The sequence below is a fragment of the Chiloscyllium punctatum genome, chromosome 4 (genome assembly GCF_047496795.1).
Source record: "Chiloscyllium punctatum isolate Juve2018m chromosome 4, sChiPun1.3, whole genome shotgun sequence".
NCBI classification, from domain to species: domain Eukaryota; kingdom Metazoa; phylum Chordata; class Chondrichthyes; order Orectolobiformes; family Hemiscylliidae; genus Chiloscyllium; species Chiloscyllium punctatum.
Genome location: NC_092742.1, coordinates 17,395,741 through 17,416,575, shown reverse-complemented (window position 1 = coordinate 17,416,575; position 20,835 = coordinate 17,395,741). Strand labels below are relative to the sequence as shown.

Below are 20,835 nucleotides of genomic sequence, written 5' to 3'. Positions count from 1 at the left end.
AAGTGCTGGATGATGGATATCTGTTTGCCTGCGTACAGTCACTGTACATCACAGTAATTCATTATACATGGAATGCTCTCAGATTCTCTCAGATATATGGGAAGGCACAATATAAATGCAAATCTTCCTCTTCTTTTATCTGCTCCAAAGTAGGAATGAAGGTTAAATGTATATGTGTAGACACAGTTAATTCAAATGTTCCAGAGAATGCAAAGGTTCTAAGATCAGCAAAAAAAAAGGTGCTTGTCCGATGCATCTTTCAGTTGTGGTGATTTGTGGATTTAAGGATATTCTTGAGTTTTTTTGCTTCTTTACTGCCCAGGCCTTTGGAGTACTTACACTGAATTATTAATATTGGATCAGGCATGTCATTTAATATAGTACTTACCAATGTCCTTTCGGAAAGGAATCTGCCATCCTTATCTGGCCTACACATGACTCCAGATACCCAGCAATGTGGTTGACTCTTAATGGCCTTCTGGGCAATTAAGGATGAGCAAGAAATACTGGCCAAGGCAATGATGTCTTCATCCTGTGAATGAATTAAAAAGTACAGAGGAACCTTGTTTATCTGAAGGACACGGGCGGGGAGTATTTTGTTTGGTTAATCGAATTCCGGATAATCGAATGCCAGATAACATAGTTCAGCCAGGCATCGGGACCTTGCAAACTTGCCGGATAATCTGATATTCAGATAATTTAATGTCGGATAATTGGGGTTCCTCTGTATATAATGGGGAAGATTTTACACAGTCTGTGGAAGGACTGATAGATTGAATCCCATCTTCTATACATGGTTTCTTATTAGGGTTGCCAATCTGCCTTTAATGTGTCTCCTGGAATTTTGATCGCTCTCGACATTCCTGGGAGAGCAGTCTAGGAGAAAAACCAGGGAGTCTGCTTCTTCTCTCTTTTAAAGGTCACAGTAACAAGCTTGATCAACCCTGGTGTAGTCACTGCAGTGATAGTAGTGCAGTTTCTGGGGTACATAGAATTATGGGTATTGTCACGGCCATTATTAACTGACTTGAATAAGGTGATCAGAACCTTGAGGGCTGATTGGCTTGAAGTGGGAGGTTAAGAGAAAAAAAGCCTCCTTGAACTTGATCCAGTTAAAGTCCTACCTTATGTTCATAGTGTATGTGCTCATCTGTAGCCACTTGATCTAAATTTGTACAAGGTATTATTTATTATCCTGAATATAGCAATCCCCCTTTAAATCAAGCAGTTTACAAGGGATTTTATTGTTTCAGGTGATTTAAAGGTAATTGTCCTGGTTTGTTTCTAATATGTAACGACTGTTCCCCAGTTATTGCTAGTTGGCTCCCATTTTCCTGAGCTTTTCTTTTGCAAATGCTGAATTTCTGGCAGAAAAGGGTTCTGTATCGCAAGCTGTGCAAATAAATTCAGTGCCCGCAGGGCCAGACATAATGCAATTTCAAATGCTTAATAAAATTCATTTTCCCCTCAAAAATGTTCAGAAAAAAAATACATTGGCAATTGAGAAATGGCCGTCTGTAAAGGATGGCTTTTAAACGTCACTTTCACATTCATTGCCCAGAATTGATAAGATGGTTCATTGACTGAAGCTAAGGAGTACATTTATTTTCTGGCAATGACTTTCAGTTTTCATTTCCTTTTCATATTGCAATACTATGAATAAAAATGGCTTTGTATTCTCAGTATAAGGGCATCTTTCATACATATTTCTCTAGTTTCATAATTCTAATCAATGTCAAACCAATGGACTATGTGCATGCACTGTTTTCTTAGCTTAAACTCAATGCCCCTAAAATTTGACGCATAAAACATTTAAAGTTTATCTGAAATTCGTCTCACTGCTATCTCTTGTTTTCACATAAATTGATCAAAATCTGCATTGGAAGAGCACAGAAATTAAGTTTCAAAAAATGTCTTTGACTTGTATGTTGGTATGATCTCAATATTTATCAATTGCTGCACATATTTAGAAAGTACCAATGCCACAGCCAGTTTAAACAAAATTTAGAGAGTACTTATATTTGAAGAAAGATGATGCATATCTTCAGCTCTTTGCTTCTCAGATGTGGGCAGTGAAGACCAAATTGCATGTTTTGCATATCCCTTGGTGCCCTGACAAGTCTGACGGTTATTTTTCTTAGGAAAGAGAAGGTTGAGTGGATATTTGATGAGTGGTCTTGACAGAGTAGATAGGGAGGAGCTGGTGGAAATGCTGAGAGCTAGAGGGCACTGAATTACAGTGATTGGCAAACACTGTAACGATATGAGGAAAAACATTTTTCTCACAGAAACTGAATAGGATGCAAAATGTACCACTTCAAAGTGTAGGCAAAAGTGAGGACTGCAGGTGCTAGAAATCAAAGTCTAGATTAGAATGGTGCTGGAAAAGCACAGCTGGTCAGGCAGCATCAGAGGAGCAGGAAAATCGATGTTTTGAGCAAAAGCCCTTCATCAGGACTGAAAGCAGGGAGCCTCCAGGGTAGAGAGATAAATGGGAGGGGGGTGGGCTGGGGAGACGGTAGCAAAGAGTACAATAGGTGGATGGGGGTGGGGATGAAGGTAATAGGTTAGAGAGGAGGGTGGAGTGGATAGGTGGGAAGGGAGATTGGCAGATAGGACTGGTCATGAGAATGGTGCTGAGCTAGAAGGTAGGAACTGGGGTAAGGTGGGGTGAGGAGAAATGAGGAAAGTGGTGAAGTCCACATTGATGGCCTGGGGTTGAAGTATTCCAAGGCGGAAGATGAGGCGTTCTTCCTGTGGTGGAGGCAAGTTCAATCATGTTTTTATAAGGGATAAGGACCTGAGGCCGAAAACTATAGGGTTATGGTAAAAGGGAAGCAGAGTAGAACAAGCTGAGATGGGTTCAAAGGTCTCCTACCATCAGTTCCCATGGAGTATTTATAGAAAGTAGGAGCAGAAGTAGGTCATTTGGCCTCTTGAGTTTGCTCTGCCATTCGTTGTGATCATGGGTGATCATTCAACTCAATAGCCTGTTCCCCCATGCCCTTTAGCCCCAAGTACTATATCCAAGTCCTTCCTGAAATCATATTGCGTTCTGTGGCAGAGAATTTCACAGGCTTACCACTGTCTGGATGAAGAAATTTCTCCTCAATCAATCCTAAATTGTTAATCTTCTATCCTTCGATATAAGACTGGGATAGATAGGTTCTCGAATATCAAGGGGATCAAGAGTTACAGGGAGAAAGTGGGAGAATGGGGATGAGAAATTTATCAGCCATGATTGAATAGTGGAACAGACTCAATGGCCTGAATGGCCTAATATCTGCTCCTATGTCTTATGGTCTTATGGACATTGGTTCTGGATCTCCTGCCATCAGGAACATCCTTTCTGCATCTACTCTATCTAGTCCTGTTAGAATTTTATAGGTTTCTATGAGATCTCCCTCATTCTTTTGAACTCCAGTGAATATAATCCTCACAAGTTCAACCTCTCCTCATAATTCAGTCCTACCATCCAGGAATCAGTCCGGTAAAACTTCACTGCACTCCCTTTTTAGTAAGAACACCCTTCTTCAGATACGGAGACCAAAACCGCATGAAGTACTCCAGGTGTGGTCTCACCAGGACCCTGTATAATTGCAGCAAGTCATTCCTGTCCTTGAATCCTTTCAATGTAAATGCCAACACCATTTGCTTTCTTTACCACCTGCTGCACCTGTATGCTTCCTTTTAGCCTCTGGTGTACAAGGATACTCAGGTCTTGTTGCACATTCCTCTCTCTCAATGATAGCCAGTTAGATGATAACCTACCCTCCTGTTTTTGCTCCCAAAGTGGATAACCTCAGATTTATCCACATTATACTGCATCTGCCATGCATTTGCCTACTCACTCAACTTGTTTACATTGCGCTGAAGCATCTCTGCATTTTTATCACAGCTCATCCTTCCACCCAGCTTAGTGTCATCTGCAAACTTGGAAATATTACATTTAGTTCCCTCATCCAAATCATGAACATGTATTATGACTAGCTGGGGGTATGAGGACTGATCCCTGTGGTACCCCACAAGTCACTGCCTGCTGTTTTGAAAAAGACCCATTTATTCTTTGTTTTTTTTTCCTGTCTGCCAACCAGCTTTTTTTATGTATCTTAGTAACTATCCCCAATCCCATGTATTTTAATTTTGCATTCTAATCTCTTATGTGGGATTTTGTTGAAAGCCATCTGAAAGTCCCAAATAAACTACACCTACTGGCACATCCCCATCAACTTTCCAAGTTACATCCTCAAAGACTTTGCAATAGATTTGTCAAATATGATTACCATTTCTAAATCCATGCTGACTCTGTCTAATCCTGCCACTATTTTCCAAATACTCAATTGTTAATTATTTTATGATGAACTCTAGCATAGTCCTTACTACCGTCATCGGGCTGACTGGTCTAAAATTGCTGTTTTTCTCTGCCTCCCTTCTCAAATAGAAGGCTATCTTCCAATCTGTAGGAACCATTCTAGAGTCCATTGAAACTTAAAGATAGCCACCAATATATCCATAATTTCTACGGCCACTACCTAAAGTACTCTGGGGATTATGAGAGCCTCGAGACTTATTGGCCTTCAAAGCCATCAATTTCTCCAGTGCCATTTTCTTACTAATACTGATCTCCTTCAGTTCCTCCCTCTCACTAACACCTGTGTTACCAATGTTTCTGGTAAGGTATTTATACCCTCTTTTGTGAACTCAGGACAGCGTGTCAGTAATAGTCACAATGGATGTTGAGTATTGGGCATCAATCAAGTCAACTTCTCTTTTAGATGGTGTTGAGTTGCTAAAGTGTTTTTTGCAGCTGAACCCATTCCAGTGAACAGTGCATTCCCCATCATACTACTGACCAGTTTTTAAGGGTTCAGGGGTTGAGAATGCCTTGTCTCTGCACTGGTTTTTGTAACTATGGTGTTGGTCCAGTTCAGCTTCACATTAATGTTCACCACAAGATGCTCATAGTGAGGAACTCAAAGTTGAAGATAGAGGAAAGAGGGCTGTGCTTTCTGAATTTTGAAATGATCATAACTGGACAATTATTTCCCAGTTACCTTAGTAGGGAGGCCAACGACCTGGAGACATGGCTTTAAAGTAATTTGCAGGAGGATTAAATGAAAGTCCAAGAGAAAATTTTTAAAGCAGAGGGTGTAGTGGTTCTGGACCTCATTGTTTGTAAAGGTGTTACAGAGGCAGAAACCCTCATTGTATTTAAGAAAACTACAACTTGCATTTGAGGTGCCATAACCTATGAACTGTATCTTGAAGGTAAGGTGAGGCTGGAGAGCATTTATTAGTCTGTGCAGAGATAAAGGACCAAATGGCCTCTCTTTGTGTTATAAGTCCTTCTTTGATTCTGTTATGTAGTATGGATGTCACCTACCAGTTGTCAACTAAAATTCAGATAATGTACAGCCCTAGGCCAAGCTGAGTTGAATAACTTCAGGGTTAGAAGAACTGTCAAACAGTGAAGGCCATTTCTCCTTACTTTATGATACAGGCTAGGGCTTTGATGAATGAGTCAAAAGTGATTTGTCTGAGCACACGTACCTGAGGATCTATTACCGTGATGGCCTGATGGTCTCTTCCTTTGTGTTAGGCAATACTCCAGGCACTGGTTGCTTTTCCTTCTGATCCCATTGTCTTTTTTTCCCACACATCTTTTTGTAGCACACACAATTGAAAGCTGCCTTTTAATGAAATTATTCCTATTTCTCCTCTAGTCTCCTTCCCTATTAGGCTACCCAGGTACCGAAACAAAAACAGCAAATGCTGGAGAAACTCTGTGGGTCTGGCAGAGAGAAAGAAAGCAAACTTAATGTTTTGAGTCGAGCGACCCTTTGTCAAAAATTCAGGGTCATCATCCTTTTTCTATCTTGTTAACTCTAACATCAACAGTTACCTGTTAGCAAGGCTCTGAAAATGGAGGAAATGTACTAGAAAGCTGTAATCAGTGTTCTGCACGTTAGAATTTAAATAAAGAGTATATCAGAACTCCTGAGAGTTCCTTAGGTAAATCAGAGACAGAGATGCTGCAGACTCTGAGCAGAGTGCAGTGGAGCAGCCTCAAGAATACAGGCAGAGCTCAGACTCTCATGGGAGGCAGAGTCCATAAAAACAAAGCAAACGTATTTTGAATCCATGGATACAGCACAATCCATGGAAGCAACTTCTCATGAGGCACTGTCATTGATTACTAATTGTTACATTGTGGCCAACACATTTATTTTCTATCAAAATAACTGACTGCATATTATCCAAGCTTGGCATCGGGAATTGGTGTTAGGCTGTAACAGATCAGGTTCTGCAAAATGCACACAAAGAATGAAGTTGCCTTTCTTCACTCCCTCAGTCAATAAGTTTTAACTTACACCACTGCACCAGTGCGATAGTCCCATTTGTAATATTGGATATTTAGACCAGATGTGCTGTACAAACCAGCTGCCCCATCTGGAGTTGTGCCTGCCCTATGTGCTGTACTTGTGGTTTATGTAGGTCACTCCACCATAAATGTTACAGCAGAAATAAAAGCACAATCAGGAAACCCTGTAGGACGTCACCTGGAAAAGCATTAGCCCATCGCATGTGTGAAAGAAACACAAATACTGCCTCCAATTTCTGTCAAAGTCATTTGCTATTAACACAGTTGGTAGCATTAGGCAGTGCTGGCAAGATTTTGTGCTGGTGGTGTGTGATAAGGATGAAAGCAATTCTCAGCGCTTTTCATTTCTTTGGTGACTTCCTGTAGCTTTTTCTTTAAGCATAATATTATTTGAGGGATTTTTAATTCTGTTGAATGTTGAGATTGTGACGATCATCCTATATTTTTCTGTTCCTTCCTCCCTCACCCTCAAGAACCCCGAGAACCTTTTTTTGGTGATGGTCAGTATATCACAGAATTACAAAATGTACTGGGGCAGAAGGAGGTATTCAACCCATTATGTCTGCATGAGCTCTTCAAATCAGCATTGTGACTATTTGCAAATTTCCTGCTTTTTCTCCACACTCACGTACATCATTTCATTCCCAATAATCAACCAGAAACCTCTTGAATGCCTGAATGAAGTTGCTTCCACCATATTTCCAGACAGTGCATTTCTGACTTCAACTTTTTACTGTGTGATAAAGCTTTTTTTTAAGTCAGATTTGCTCCCTTTTTCAGATCTCTTTAAATCAGTGCCCTCTGGTTTTTGATTATTTTGTGACTGGGAACAGTTTCTCCCTATCTATTCCATCAAGCCTGCTCGGAACCTTTCAAACTTTTCCTTCTGGCCTTCTTTTCTCCAAGGAGAACAGTCCTCACTTCTTCAATCTATCCTCATAACTGAAATTTCTCATCCCTGCAGCCATGCTTGTGAATCATGTCTGTCCTCTGTTCATGCATTCACTATAAAGTGGCATGCGGAATTGTATAGACTGTAGACTAATTTCTCGAAGTGACAGTTCCTTATGAAGTGACTGCTTGCTTAACATGAGTGTGTTTTACACAAAGGCAAATTGACTTTTGGAACAAGCTTCAAGAATGGGTGATACCTTATGAGAGAAGGTTTTAAACAGATAAGACTGGTCTGTCAGGAAGGGGGCAAATTTGAGATTAGTCTATATGATAATTTATGCACCATAGCAATAGCCATGTCATCTCTGTTAGCAGTGGGGCAGAACCCTAAAATTATAAGAGCACTATCACTTCCAGGTTTGCACACAACAACGAGCATTTATGTAGTGCCTTCAGATTTATTCATAGAAGTATTAAAAAATAAAATTTGAGACTAAGGAGGCATTAGGATAGGTGACCAAACATTTGGTCAAAGCTCTGCTTTAAGGCATAACTCAAAGTAGGGAAGAAAGGCCAATAGACCTTTAGAAGTTACAGAAACTTATGGAAGTTGGTGGTATAAATATTTCAGAGACAGAAGGCTAGAGGGGGCTTTCTATGACATGGCATTGGTCTGTCAGAAGAGGGGAATTTTGTTGAGAGTTAAAGAATTTTTCCCATTCTGGAAAAAAAAATTCAAAAAAATTAAGAAGGCCAGAATTTTTTGAAGAATGAGCAACCAACAAAAACTGCTTGTATTTTCACAGATTCCTCAGCTGTTTGCCAGGTTTGAAGAAACCCCATTGGGTGCAGCATCGTGGGCCCAAGTTCACAAGGCAGTATTACACGATGGAAGGACAGTGGCAGTCAAAGTCCAGCACCCGAAGGTGCGCAGTCAATGTGCCAATGATGTCATTTTGATGGAGGTAAATGGAACATTTTTTTAAAACCATTAGCGGCAAATGCAATGACATTTGGAGTGATCCACAGTCTGTAACCTCAAGAATAACACATGCCCAAATATGTCTTGCTTCTCAATTTCTTGAACTGTGATCTTTTGTGCATTACCAACTTTAAATGTTTTATGATTGATTCAAATACCCGCTGAGAAAGGTGAGTCAACTGTTGGCAACAAAAGAAGATGAAGATTACATGAGGTTAAAGGGAATGGCTTATAAGGATGCCAAAAAAATGGAAGACTGAAAATTGGCAGCAATTTAGTACCAGAAAACGATGGGGAAGAAACTGACTCAGAAAGGACAAGGAGAATATAAATACATGCCAATGAGAAATGAAAGCACCAATGAAGATGGTTTTTGTTAGATTACTTACAGTGTTGAAACAGGCCCTTCAGCCCAACAAGTCCACGCCAACCCTCTGAAGAGCAATCCACCCAGACCCATTCCCCTGCATTTACCCCTTCACCTAACACTACGGACAATTTAGAATGGCCCATTCACCTAACCAGCACATCTTTGGACTGTGGGAGGAAACCGGAGCACATGGAGGAAACCCACGCAGACATGGGAAAAATGTGCAAACTCCACACAGGCGGGAATTGAACCTGGGTCTCTGGAGCTGTGAGGCAGCAGTGCTAACTACTGTGCCACCGTTCCACCCACACAGTGTTAGAGGTCTGTCATCTCAGCTCCAAGGCATCTCTGTAGGAGTTCCTCGGGGTGGTGTCCAAGAACCAACCATCTTCTGCTGCTTTATCAATGACCTACCGTCTATCATAAGGTCAGAATTAGCAATGGTTGCTGCTGATTGCACAATGTTCAGCACCATTCGTGACTCAAATACTGAAGTAGTTCATGTTCAAGACCTGGACAATATCAGGCTTGGGCTGACAAGTGGCAAGCAACGTTTGCTGCACACAATTGCCAGGAAATGGCCATCTCCAATAAAGAATCTAACTGTCACCCCTTAATTTTCAAAAATAATGCCATCAATGAATACTCCTCACAATCAACATGCTGGGGTTAACATTGACCAGAAACTGAACTGGATTAGCCTTATAAATACAGTGGCTATAAGAGCAGGTCAGAGGCTAGGAATCCTGCAAAGACTAATTCACCTCGTGACTCCCCAAGGCCCTATTTACAAGGTGCAATTCAGAAGCGTGATGGAATACTTCCCAGTAGCCATGCTAAGTGCCAATAACATTTAAGAAGCTTGACACCATCCAGTACAAACAGGCCACTTGATTGGGATGGTATCCAGAAACATTCATTCTCTCCACCAACAAAATTCAGTAACAGCAGTGTGCATCATCTATAAGATGTACAGCAGAAATTCATGAAGTCTCCCAGCCAACATCTTTCAAACCCACACCCATTCTCATTCAGAAGTGGATGCATGGAAACACCATCACCCTCCAAATTACTCGCCATCCTAACTTGGAAATGTATAAATATTCCAAAATAATGTTTCCATTTTATTGGGAGACCTAAATAATCAATGGCAGTACAAGAACATGGGAACAGATGTCGGCCATTCACCCCCTCAGTCTGTTCTTTCAATTTGACAAGGGTTGAATTATAACTTGACTTTATCTACCTGCTCTGAACTGTAGCCTTTGTCCTCTCAAAAATCCAGCCATGTTAGTTTTGAAAATTTCAATTCACTCCCAGCCTCAACATCTTATTGAAGAGGAAACTTAACATCAATACATTTCTCAAGTTAGATTCAGATGACAAAGGTCATTCCAGAATCCAGTCAGGAATGTAGTAACAGGAGTAGGCCATTCAGTTTCTCAAGCTTGCTTTCCCAGTCAATAAGATCTTGGCTGATTTGTGGCCTAACTCCATATATTTGCCTTGGACCCATATCCCTTGATACCCTTGCTTAATAAAAGTTTGCCTATATCAGACTTAAATATAACATCATTGACCACTGTTTGAGGAAGGAAGTTCCAAACCTTCACTACTCTTTGTGTGTAGACGCACTTTCTAACCTATGTATTGAATGGCATTGGCCTAATTCGTAGGCTATGTCTCCTGGTTCCCTGAAGCTTCAACCAATAGAAATAGTTTGTCTTAGTTGAATGGTAGGTAAATAAAGTTAAAGTCGTTCAATGTTACAGTGGCAAACTGTGAAATTGACCCAACGAATGGACTTCATTCCTGATGAAGGGCTTATGCCCGAAACATCGACTCTCCTGCTCCTCGGATGCTGCCTCACCTGCTGTGCTTTTCCAGCACCACACTCTTGACTGATCTCTAGCATCTGCTGTCCTCACTTTCTCTCAACGGATGAGCTGTCAGTTTGAGATGAGGGAAGAAGATTAGAGGAAAGTTGTAAAGTTTGTCAGTGGAAATTTGGAGAAAGTGAATAGCCTCAAGTACCTGGGATCACTGAAGGTGGAGGATGGAAGCATGAAAATGGAAATGACGTGACAGATTAGCTCTGGTTGAAGTAATTAGAAAATATGTGGTGGAGTATTGTCAAGGGCCACAGGGGTAGGGTCATCCCAAAAATTAAAGATTTTAATAAGTACACAAAATTCCCTAATTCACCTGACTTTCATCCAACCAGACACAATGACCAGTGCATCGGGGTTGATCTTGCAGAGGCGTTACCTTGGTATTTGCAGAGTTGGCTTCAAGAAGTAGGGTAGCGTTTTCTCTGGTCATTCTATTGGTTGGAATCACATTGTGGTGACATTTCTTTTACATCCAAATCTCTGGTGCACAATCCACAGAAGCCTTGTGATGTACTGAGTCAAATACTTTGATCGGGTTGAGGAACATACTGAACAGTTCCCAATCATGTTCTTGACAATTTTCTTGGATTTGCCTGTCAATGAACGCTACTTCAGAGACGCCTCTGGAACGTCTAAAGCTAATCTGAGTGTCTTTCCGAGGAATTCCTCAGCCACAGGAGGTGGATGATCAAGGAAAATGTGCGTGTGTCAGGACTTTCCCTGTTATAGACAATAGGGAAGCTTCCACTGCATGACTTCTCTTTTCATGAAGATACTTACAATGGTCACATTCTTGATGTTAGTTTATTTACCTCCTAAATGTGCATGTGGAATGTAGGTGTGAACAAAAGCCCATTATCCTCGAAGACTTCAGCTGGAATACTATCTGGACTGCAGGTTATGTTATTTTTCATCTATTTGATTATTTGTTGCAGCTGTTTCATTGATGGTGGTTTGTACTTATTGATTCCACCACAGGGTAGTGAGGGAGAGCTTGGAGAGTATTTGCTGCCACTGTTGACTCACAGTTGAGAAAGTTGTTGCAAGTGTTCTTTCCGAGATTGATGGATGTCCTGTGAGTGACCCCCAAGTAGAATGGGAAACGCTGAAAGAAGACGTTGCGGTGTCAACTTATACATATCTATGAGCTCTTTCCTGGCTAGTTTCACAATTTGAATATAGCCGGTGTGAATTTAATGAGTGAGTGGACTTAATGAAGTTCACGCAGAAAAAAACATATTTCTGCATCAGTAATTAAATTGGTTTTATGCTTCACTGTTTCTTTGGGCTGTTGTTATAACTGTCTCTCTTGTGAGTTATATTAAGGATAGAATCATGCTTTCAGTTAAAAATGAATTTTTCAGTTTGGTTTATCCTGCCTAGACAATAGACAATAGACAATAGGTGCAGGAGTAGGCCATTCTGCCCTTCGAGCCTGCACCACCATTCAATATGATCATGGCTGATCATCCTTAATCAGTATCCTGTTCCTGCCTTATCTCCATAACCCTAGAAACAATGTAATTTTAAGATAAGGAACAGGGCATTTAGCAAAAATGCACCTGGAGGCTTTGAAGTGTCTTGAGCTCACTGCCTAAAAGGGTGGTAGAGACAAGGATCCTCAAGACATTTAAAAACCCTTTAAATGAACACTTGGACTGTTATAGTTTACGAGGCTACAGGCTGAGTGCTGGGAAATAGGGTTCAAATAGATTGATGTTTGATGGCCGTTACAAACATGATGGGCCGAAGGGCATTTTCAGTGCGGCAAAAGCCAAATTCTGTGAATCGCTACAGGCCATTTGACCCATCAGGTCCATATTGTCCCTCTGAAGACATCCCACCCAGCCCCTGTAACCATGCATTTCCCACGGCTAATCTGCCTAGCCTGCATCTTATGGCAATTTAGCATGGCCAATCCACTTATGCTGCAGATCTTTGCACTGTGGGAGGAAACCAGAGCACTGGGTGGAAACACAAGCAGACATGGGGAGAATGTGCAAACTCCACACAGACAATCATCTGAGGGTAAAATTGAACCCAGGTCCCTGGCATTGTGAGTCTGCATTCTGGATTAGTGGTGCTAGAGAGCAACATCAGGGCATTTTTGCTTCTAAATCCTCCAAACAGAAGAGTGGAACTAGAGTGGCACAGTGGTGTGCACTGCAGACTCACAATCGGTAAAAACAATGACTGCAGATGCTGGAAACCAGATTCTGGATTAGTGGTGCTGGAAGAGCACAGCAGTTCAGGCAGCATCCAAGTGGCTTCGTAATCGACGTTTCGGGCAAAAGCCCTTCATCAGGAGGGCTTTTGCCCAAAACGTCGATTTTGAAGCTACTTGGATGCTGCCTGAACTGCTGTGCTCTTCCAGCACCACTAATCCAGAATCTGGTTTCCAGCATCTGCAGTCATTGTTTTTACCGATTGTGAGTCTGCAGTGCACACCACTGTGCCACTCTAGTTCCACTCTTCTGTTTGGAGGATTTAGAAGCAAAAATGCCCTGATGTTGCTCTGCAGATAATAGCGGAGGATGGAACTGTGCACTCAACAAAAACTTGTGAGTTTTTGTTTTAAAAACATAAATAAGTCAGAAGAAAGCTGATCTAGAGGTTACAGACATTCAGCCTGGTTAAACAAAGAACTCAGTTCTATACCTTGAGAGAGAGAGAAAAAGTGAGTTGTAGAGAATTGGTTAGGGTTAAGCAGCATTCTGAAGTGAGAAGTCTAACTCTGGAATGGAAGTCAAGGGGGTGTGAACCTGTGTTTGATATCACAGCATTTGACTACTTGGAGCAGGGTGCGTTTTGATGTGGATATACAGAAAACCTGAGCTGTGACCTCTGCAGCCAAGCTCAGAATATTAAGGAACAACTTTCTAGAACTGAGTGAATGCTACCGTAAAAAAAAATAAGCTGGGTTAAGTCTGTTGAATTCAGTTTTAAGATAGGAGCCTATTGTTTTGCATTATTATTTTTCTTGTTTAGTGTGCCTTTCTAGTAATTATTACTTTTCTATGTTTTATTTAAGTTTTGACTAGAAGGATTGTTTTGGTGTTTCAATTTATTTTCTTATCCTTGGTCCCTTCACACATTTTTAATCAAAAAACAATTTCTTCCACACAAACTTCAAAAGATTCTGGTCTATCAAGCCAGATCTGAACAAATATCCAGCTTCACCAGCATTCTCATAACCGAGATCATTACGGGATATGAAAATGTGGAGGAAATGATGAAGAAGAAACTTGACCCATGGGAATTATGAAGTAATTGTGATCTGAGGACAGTGAGGAAGATAAAACCGGTTGTAAAAATCAGATTTACTCAGTAAGAGAACAAAATCCTCTTAGATGCACACTGCTGGTTGAAGTGATGGGTTAGAAGATAGAGCTTTATCATGAGAACATTGAAAAGCATGATGTGAATAAATCCCACTCGGCACATTAAATTCTCCTCATCATAGATCAATTTGCCTTGTATACTTCAGATAACATACTTGTTATCCTAAGAGTGCTCGGATAATGGAGAAGTGAAGGTGAATGCTTCCTGTAGCTTTCTTTCTCTATGCTTTCTATATGTTGAACTTTGGCAATGGCTGAACCACACTGAACAATGCTGGGTAAAAGGGGATTATGGCAGGGGTTTCATTACCAGAAAAAATGCAGCTCTAATGTGGTGCAGAGCAAAATATTCCAGATGCTGGAAATACTCCATAGAGACAGCAGCATCTGTGAAGAGAGGAAGAGAGTTCTGGCTTCAGGTTGGTTACCTTTCCTTTGGTTTTCTGAGGATAGGTCGCAGGCATGAAATGTTAATGCTGTTGCTGGCTCCAGGGTACTGCCAGACCTGATGATGGGTTCCACTGGTTTCTGTCCTTTTTTCCAATGTTTGGGGATTATCAGAAGCAAATAAATTATATTGGGCCTGAATGTGATTCCTGTATGTTGCTAATTTCCGTGGGTTGTCTGTCTTCTCGTGTAGATAATTGCCTGAGAGCATCTAGTATGATTAGATCATAAAAGCCTAACAGCACCAATTGGAAAGCCAAATTGAATTCACAGTTATTGAACTGTGTCCTTGGACAGCAACAGTCAAGATAATTGGGATTTAATACTGGCTACTCTGATTTAATTAATATATTGTTAGAAGCTTAATTACTTACCCTTGATCTCTGTTAAATAAAGAGTTGTATTTTGTTACGGAAGTAGTTTGCTACATCTTATTTATTCAAAATCTTGTACAATATGCTTACTACTATCATCCTTGATTAAATTGACCCTTTGCACCTTACTGCAGGTGATAGAAGTTACTAAGGGAAATCACACAATTTGAATATGTTGGGAATTTGGATAGAATTCCTTTCCTCATTAATTTGGTGTGGTTATGTAATGATTTTGTTACTCAACTAGTTCTCCGGAGTACTTCAGTTCCGAAGTGCCTTCACCCTCGCCGGCTGTGCCTTCAACTCTCCAAGCATTAGGCATCAAATTTTCTTCCCTCGGCCCCTTCAACTCCCTCCACCTTAACACCTACCTCTTTGATCAAGCTTTCAGTAACAGATCTTATTTGATGGCTCTCCTCTGAAGCACTGTGGATATGTAAGCTTGGTAAAGGTGCTTTATTAATGGATAATGTTGTTGGCAACAACAAAACAAATAAACCCAACTGGTCCATTAAAGCCATTGGCCCTGTCATGAAGGAAGCATGCTATCCATAAGCAATCTGCCTCATGCGACTCTTGCCCCACATCAATATGGTTGACTCTTAACTGCCCTTTGAAGTGGCTTGGCAATTACAATTTATTGCAATTTTCTAAATGCACCTAGGGCAGACAATAATTGCCAGATTTACTATAGATTAGATTAGATGAGATTACATACAGTGTGGAAACAGGCCCTTCGGCCCAACAAGCCCACACCGACCTGCCGAAGCACAACCCACCCAGACCCATTCCCCTACATTTATCCTTTCACCTAACACTACGGGCAATTTAGCATGGCCAATTCACCTAACCTGCACATTTTTGGTCTGTGGGAGGAAACCAGAGCACCCGGAGAAAACCCACGCAGACACGGGGAGAACATGCAAACTCCACACAGTCAGTCGCCTGAGGCGGGAATTGAACCCAGGTCTCTGGTGCTGTGAGGCAGCAGTGCTAACCACTGTGCCACCATGCCGCCAAATGTCAAATGTCACACATATCTCAAATTATTTTTTGAAATATGTGAGAGATGTTCACTATGTTGGTATAGCATTGGGGGAAGCCAGTTATTTCGCTCACCTTATTGTTAACCCAAGGTTAAACAAAAGGTTGAACTCTATTCTTTAATGAATAGTTGGTTCCGTTCAAATTGAGTCCTCTGGGTTCTGGAAAGCTATGGGGAAGGAACAGGGGAGTAAGACTTATTGGTGACCACTGCAAAAGGGCCAGCACAAACATGATGGGCTGAATGAGCTCCTTCTGTGCCACATGATTCTACAAAATAAATAGGATCATTAATAAAGAGAATATACAATAGGCTAAAACTAGTCAGTGAGAATTTTCATTCCAGCGATCAGTGCACTGTCTGGAAATGAGAAGCTAAAGGCTGGACTATGACAGGATGATGAATCCAGAGCACTGACTGTCTTGGTTGAATGGAAGACCTTAATTGGATTTTATACCTGTCTTGCAGCTAACAGACTGCCTATGGAGCTCCTGTCCCTTAATGAAAAGGATAGGATCCTCCCCTCTGTATGCATGGTTGGCCAGCCCTCTACTCCAGCAGTGGCAATGGGAGTTGTGGCCGCTGCTGGAACTGTAACCTGCAACCTTTCTGCTCCAAGGTTAGTGGGATCAGCCTCAGGGCTGAGGGGATACACTGGGAAGGCCCTTAGGTGTCACAGTTGCCCTACGTATGGGAGAACAGCCCTGCAAATGGCCCACCATTGGCAGAATGTTCTAGAGGCAGGAAGATGTGGTACACTCCACCCTATGCTCCATCCTAATTTTCAGCAAAAGCCACTAACCCCACCATCACCCACTTCCTGTTCTAGAACCCACAAGGTCCAACACTAATTGTTCAATCTGATAAATAATTATCCATATGAGTTTATCAGTTTGACAGTTAGTTGTATTTTGTTGATTCTAACTTTTCTTTAAAACAATATATACACTTTCAAACCATATGCATCTAGTATTAAAAATCTCCCAATATATTTACCTAATTATCTAACTTGCATCGTTAATATTTGATATTTGATTAGGTGAAGACTGTTAGCTTGGCTCAGTAGTAATACTTGCATTTCTGGTTTGCATCCCGATCAGGACTCCAATACTTAAATTGAGTTGACATTTCCCTGGGCACCAGGGTGATGGGTTCTGTTGTCTTTCAATGAGCCATTAAGCTTCACTTAGATGGACTCAAAAGACATCTCAGCAATTTTCTTTTTGGCAAAACGATGCGCCAACCAATGCCCAAAACATCGAGTGGTCATTAGTTCTATTGCCATCTTTGGGATGTGTATACAAATGGTCTTGACCACTCGCCAAGAAAACAGCAAATGTGATTGATTGGCCATGCACTATGGGTATTGATTATTTAGATACATTTATTTATGTAAATGTAAGTCTCTGAAATGTTCTGTTTAAATAATTTTGCAGATACATTCATGCAACGCAGATCTTATATATCAACAATCTTGAATTTGACAAGAATAATATTCATTTATTATCTGCCTTTCAAGTATCAAACTAATCCCCTATCTGTGTTTCTGGAAAAGCTGCCTCCCATCCCACATAACTAGAAAAAAACTCTTTATAATCTCAGACATAATCCTCTACTGGTTTTGATTTATCTTAGTTTGTCTGCCAATTAACAATGAATATCCTATTTGTCCTCCTCCAGTGTCATAAGCTCATTGACTAATAATAGATCTCTAACAATGGGAGATCAATCAGTAGATAGAACGCTATTTGTTGAACATTGCTGTAAAATGAAATAATGTTGTTATGTGACAATGTAATGTCATTGCCACTTGAGTAGAGTCATCTTCCTTTCTGACCACACTGCTCCACTGCCTGAGATTACCAGTATCATCAAGAGCACTTCTGTAAAGGTTTTAACACGTCTTTAAAAAGCTGCTAAAAGCAGTTCACGAGGTGCCATTTTAATAAAAAAGATGTTGAGCCAAAGATGAATATATTTGGAGGGGCGACTGGAGCCTTGGTTAGAGATTTGGAAGGTCTGAAAGGAGAATGGGGCAACGGAGAGGCAGAGTGGTTCATAATGGAGTTCACTGTCATGACAACTTCATGGCACAGCCACAAGTGGTGATGTTTCAGTGTTGCAACTTTGTGAATTAGGAGCAGAGATAGCCCACAGCCCCTTGAGTCTGTTCCTTACTTCTAGAAGATGATGGCTGCACTGGTTTCTTCACATTCCTGCTTACCCTGATAACCTGGTACATTCAAAGGTTTGAACAGCTGTGTGCTGGCAAAGGTTGCAAAACCCTACACAGCCAGTGAAGTACTGTTGAAATGTACCCGATTCTTTTTTCACAGCAACAAATTTGCACATTGCAAGCTTCCAAAAGCAGCAATGAAATAATTTACTGACAATCTGTTTCAATGACTGCTGTTTGAAGGACACACATTAGATAGGGCAACTTGGTGGTATTTTGTGGGTGATGCTGGCAAGGCTGGCATTTATTACTTATCCTTAATTACCCTTGAGTAGATGATGGTGAGCTGCTGCCTTGAACCACTGCAGTCTATATGGTGTAGTGCAACCACAGTGCTAATGGGAGGGAGTTCCAGTATTGTGAGTCAGTGACAGCGAGGGACTGCAGTATAGTTTCAAGACGTATGTGAGTGGCTTGCAGTGGAACTTGCATGTTCATAGGTATCTGCTGTCCTTGTCCTTCTAGGTAATAGAGGACACTAGTTTCGAAGCTGCTATTGAAGGATCTTTGGTGAATTGTCGTGCATTTTATCAATGAGGCACACTGCTGCTACTGTGTGTTAGTGATGGAGGAAGTGAATGTTGAATGTGCTTGATAGGGTGTCAGTCAGATGGTCTACTTCATTTTAAATGGAGCTTCTTTAAGTGTCACTGGTGTTGTACTCATTCAGGCAACTGTAGTGTATTCTATTACACCTCTGACTTGTGCTGTGTAGATGGTAGACTGACTCTGGAACATCAGGAGGTCATTTACTCACCACAAAATTCCAAGGGTTGGATCTCCAGTTGTAACAATTGTGTATTTATATGGCTGGTCTCATTTCTTCACAATGATACCATGCTGGATGTTGATGGAAGGAGTATTCAATGATGATAATGCCATTGAATGTCAATGGGAGATAGTTAAATTCACTCTTATTGGTGATGGTCATTGCCTGGCACTTTTTTGGGAGAGAATCCCACTCTGACCCTCTTGATTTCATTGTAACTTTGGTGGAAACTTGATGGAAAGAGTAGAATTAAGGAGCATGAATGAACCGCAGCAAAAGCCACAACATTCTCCTTTGTGCCAGGAGTGAATCCAACTAGCAGCTGCTGATCCAATTTGATGTAACTTTTGCTGCGGTTTCTTGATGCTCCTTAATTCTACTCTTTCCATCAAGTTTCCACCAAGGTTACAATGAAATCAAGAGGGTCAGGGTGGGATTCTGTTTGGAGGGTCGGTGTGGACTTGATGGGCTGAATGGCCTGCTTCCACACTGTAGGGATTCTACGATTCTATGAAGAGCACAATGACCATGGCAGAACACAAATTAAGCATTAGTTACCAGATCATTGCTTAATGCTGCTTGTTAACACGATCAACAAAATCTTCCTTTGCTGATGATTGAGAGAAAATTAATTTGGCCACGATTGGCCAGATAAGCTTTATGGCCACGACATACCTGCACATTTTCCACAGCGGCAAGTCAATGCCAGTGTTGAAGCTGTACTGGAACAGCTTGCCTGAGGCATGGCTACGTCTGGAGTACAGAGCTGTTGTCAGGGACCATAGCCTTTGTATTCTCTAGTGCATTCAGCCAATTCCTCATATCAGGCAGAGTAAATTGGATTGTCAGGGAAGTGTTCAATGAACTAGTGCACAATCAAGAAGACAAAGGCTTGTTGCCATCAACTCAGGAATTTCTGTCTGTTTATGTGGATGTAAAATATACCGTATACCTATTTTGTTATCTCCAGTGTTTTTGCCAATACTTATTCCTCACCAACATTGTAAGCAGACAGATTGCTGCAATTATATTGTTACTGTCCGTGGGAGTTAACTTTATGCAAATTGGCCAACCTTCCTATAACAGTGGCTATACTTTAAAAGTAGTTCCTTAACTATAAATTGCTTTGAGCCATCCAGAGGCTATCAATTAAATTAATATTACATATTGTGCTAAGGGACATGAGTGCAGTTTCTGCAGTACTGTTAGTGCACTGTGTGAACAGGACTGGGCAGCAATTAGCACATCTCAAGCTTATCAGCAGAAATTGGCTAATGGGAGGAGTCCTGTCCTTTCATGATGCAGTCAATACAGGAAAATAAAAGACCTTTGAAACTCTCTGCAGCGAATGGGAGGACATGATTAATGGTACCTGGGTGGTTATCTGGGGCACATTTTATTTGTCCACTCTGACAAGTCTGGTAAATGCCGTTCATCATTCATTAACTCACTGTAATTGGGAGCAGGAAGGTGACACATTGCCGGGCCCACTGCCAATACTCTGTTCCTCAGCTACTTGCTAAATGATGGGCATGGGTTACACCTCTGATTTCGAGTGGCCGTGATTCCCAAGCTCTGCTCTGCTGTCTGCAAAATGTGGTATCTAAATGGAGAGCGTAGTGATGCTGAAATTATTCTCCTTGGAGCTGATAATTGTGATGTTCAAAATTCTGAGGCATTTTTTAACAGAGCAAACAAGAAAGAGCTGTTGTAATGGCAGGTGGGTTGTTCCAGAGGATCCAGGATTAAAGTACTGTAATTAGCTAAAAGGTAAGATTCAGAGGTGGAATGAGGGGCCTTTTTTTAATGCAATGAATTGTGGCCTGGATTGTCCGAGAGTGTAGTGGTAGCAAATTCAATTATGAGAGGAATTTAATATGTTTGCAAAGAAAACAAAGCTTGCAGGGTACATCATTGGTTTAGCACAAAGGTCAGTTTCCACCTTTCTTGGCTTGGCACTTCCTGTGTTCTTCCTTCCTCCCCTTCTCCCCCGATCAACCCAGCTCTTCTTTCTTATATTAATCATTAAGGAAAGTGTTATGACATACGTCTGGAGTATGTGGGATTGAACCTGGGCCTCAATCGACTCTGGAACAATGCTGA

General features: G+C 41.2%; 1 protein-coding gene across 1 annotated transcript in view; it reads left to right on the top strand.

The window, feature by feature from the left end:
* The window catches only part of adck1 (aarF domain containing kinase 1), a 567,898-nt gene that overhangs the window by 284,968 nt on the left and 262,095 nt on the right, over positions 1-20,835 (top strand). Inside the window, exon 5 of the mRNA XM_072568152.1 lies at positions 8,083-8,241. Within this exon, the coding sequence (XP_072424253.1) occupies positions 8,083-8,241 (159 nt within the window). The remainder of the gene's footprint in view (positions 1-8,082; positions 8,242-20,835) is intronic.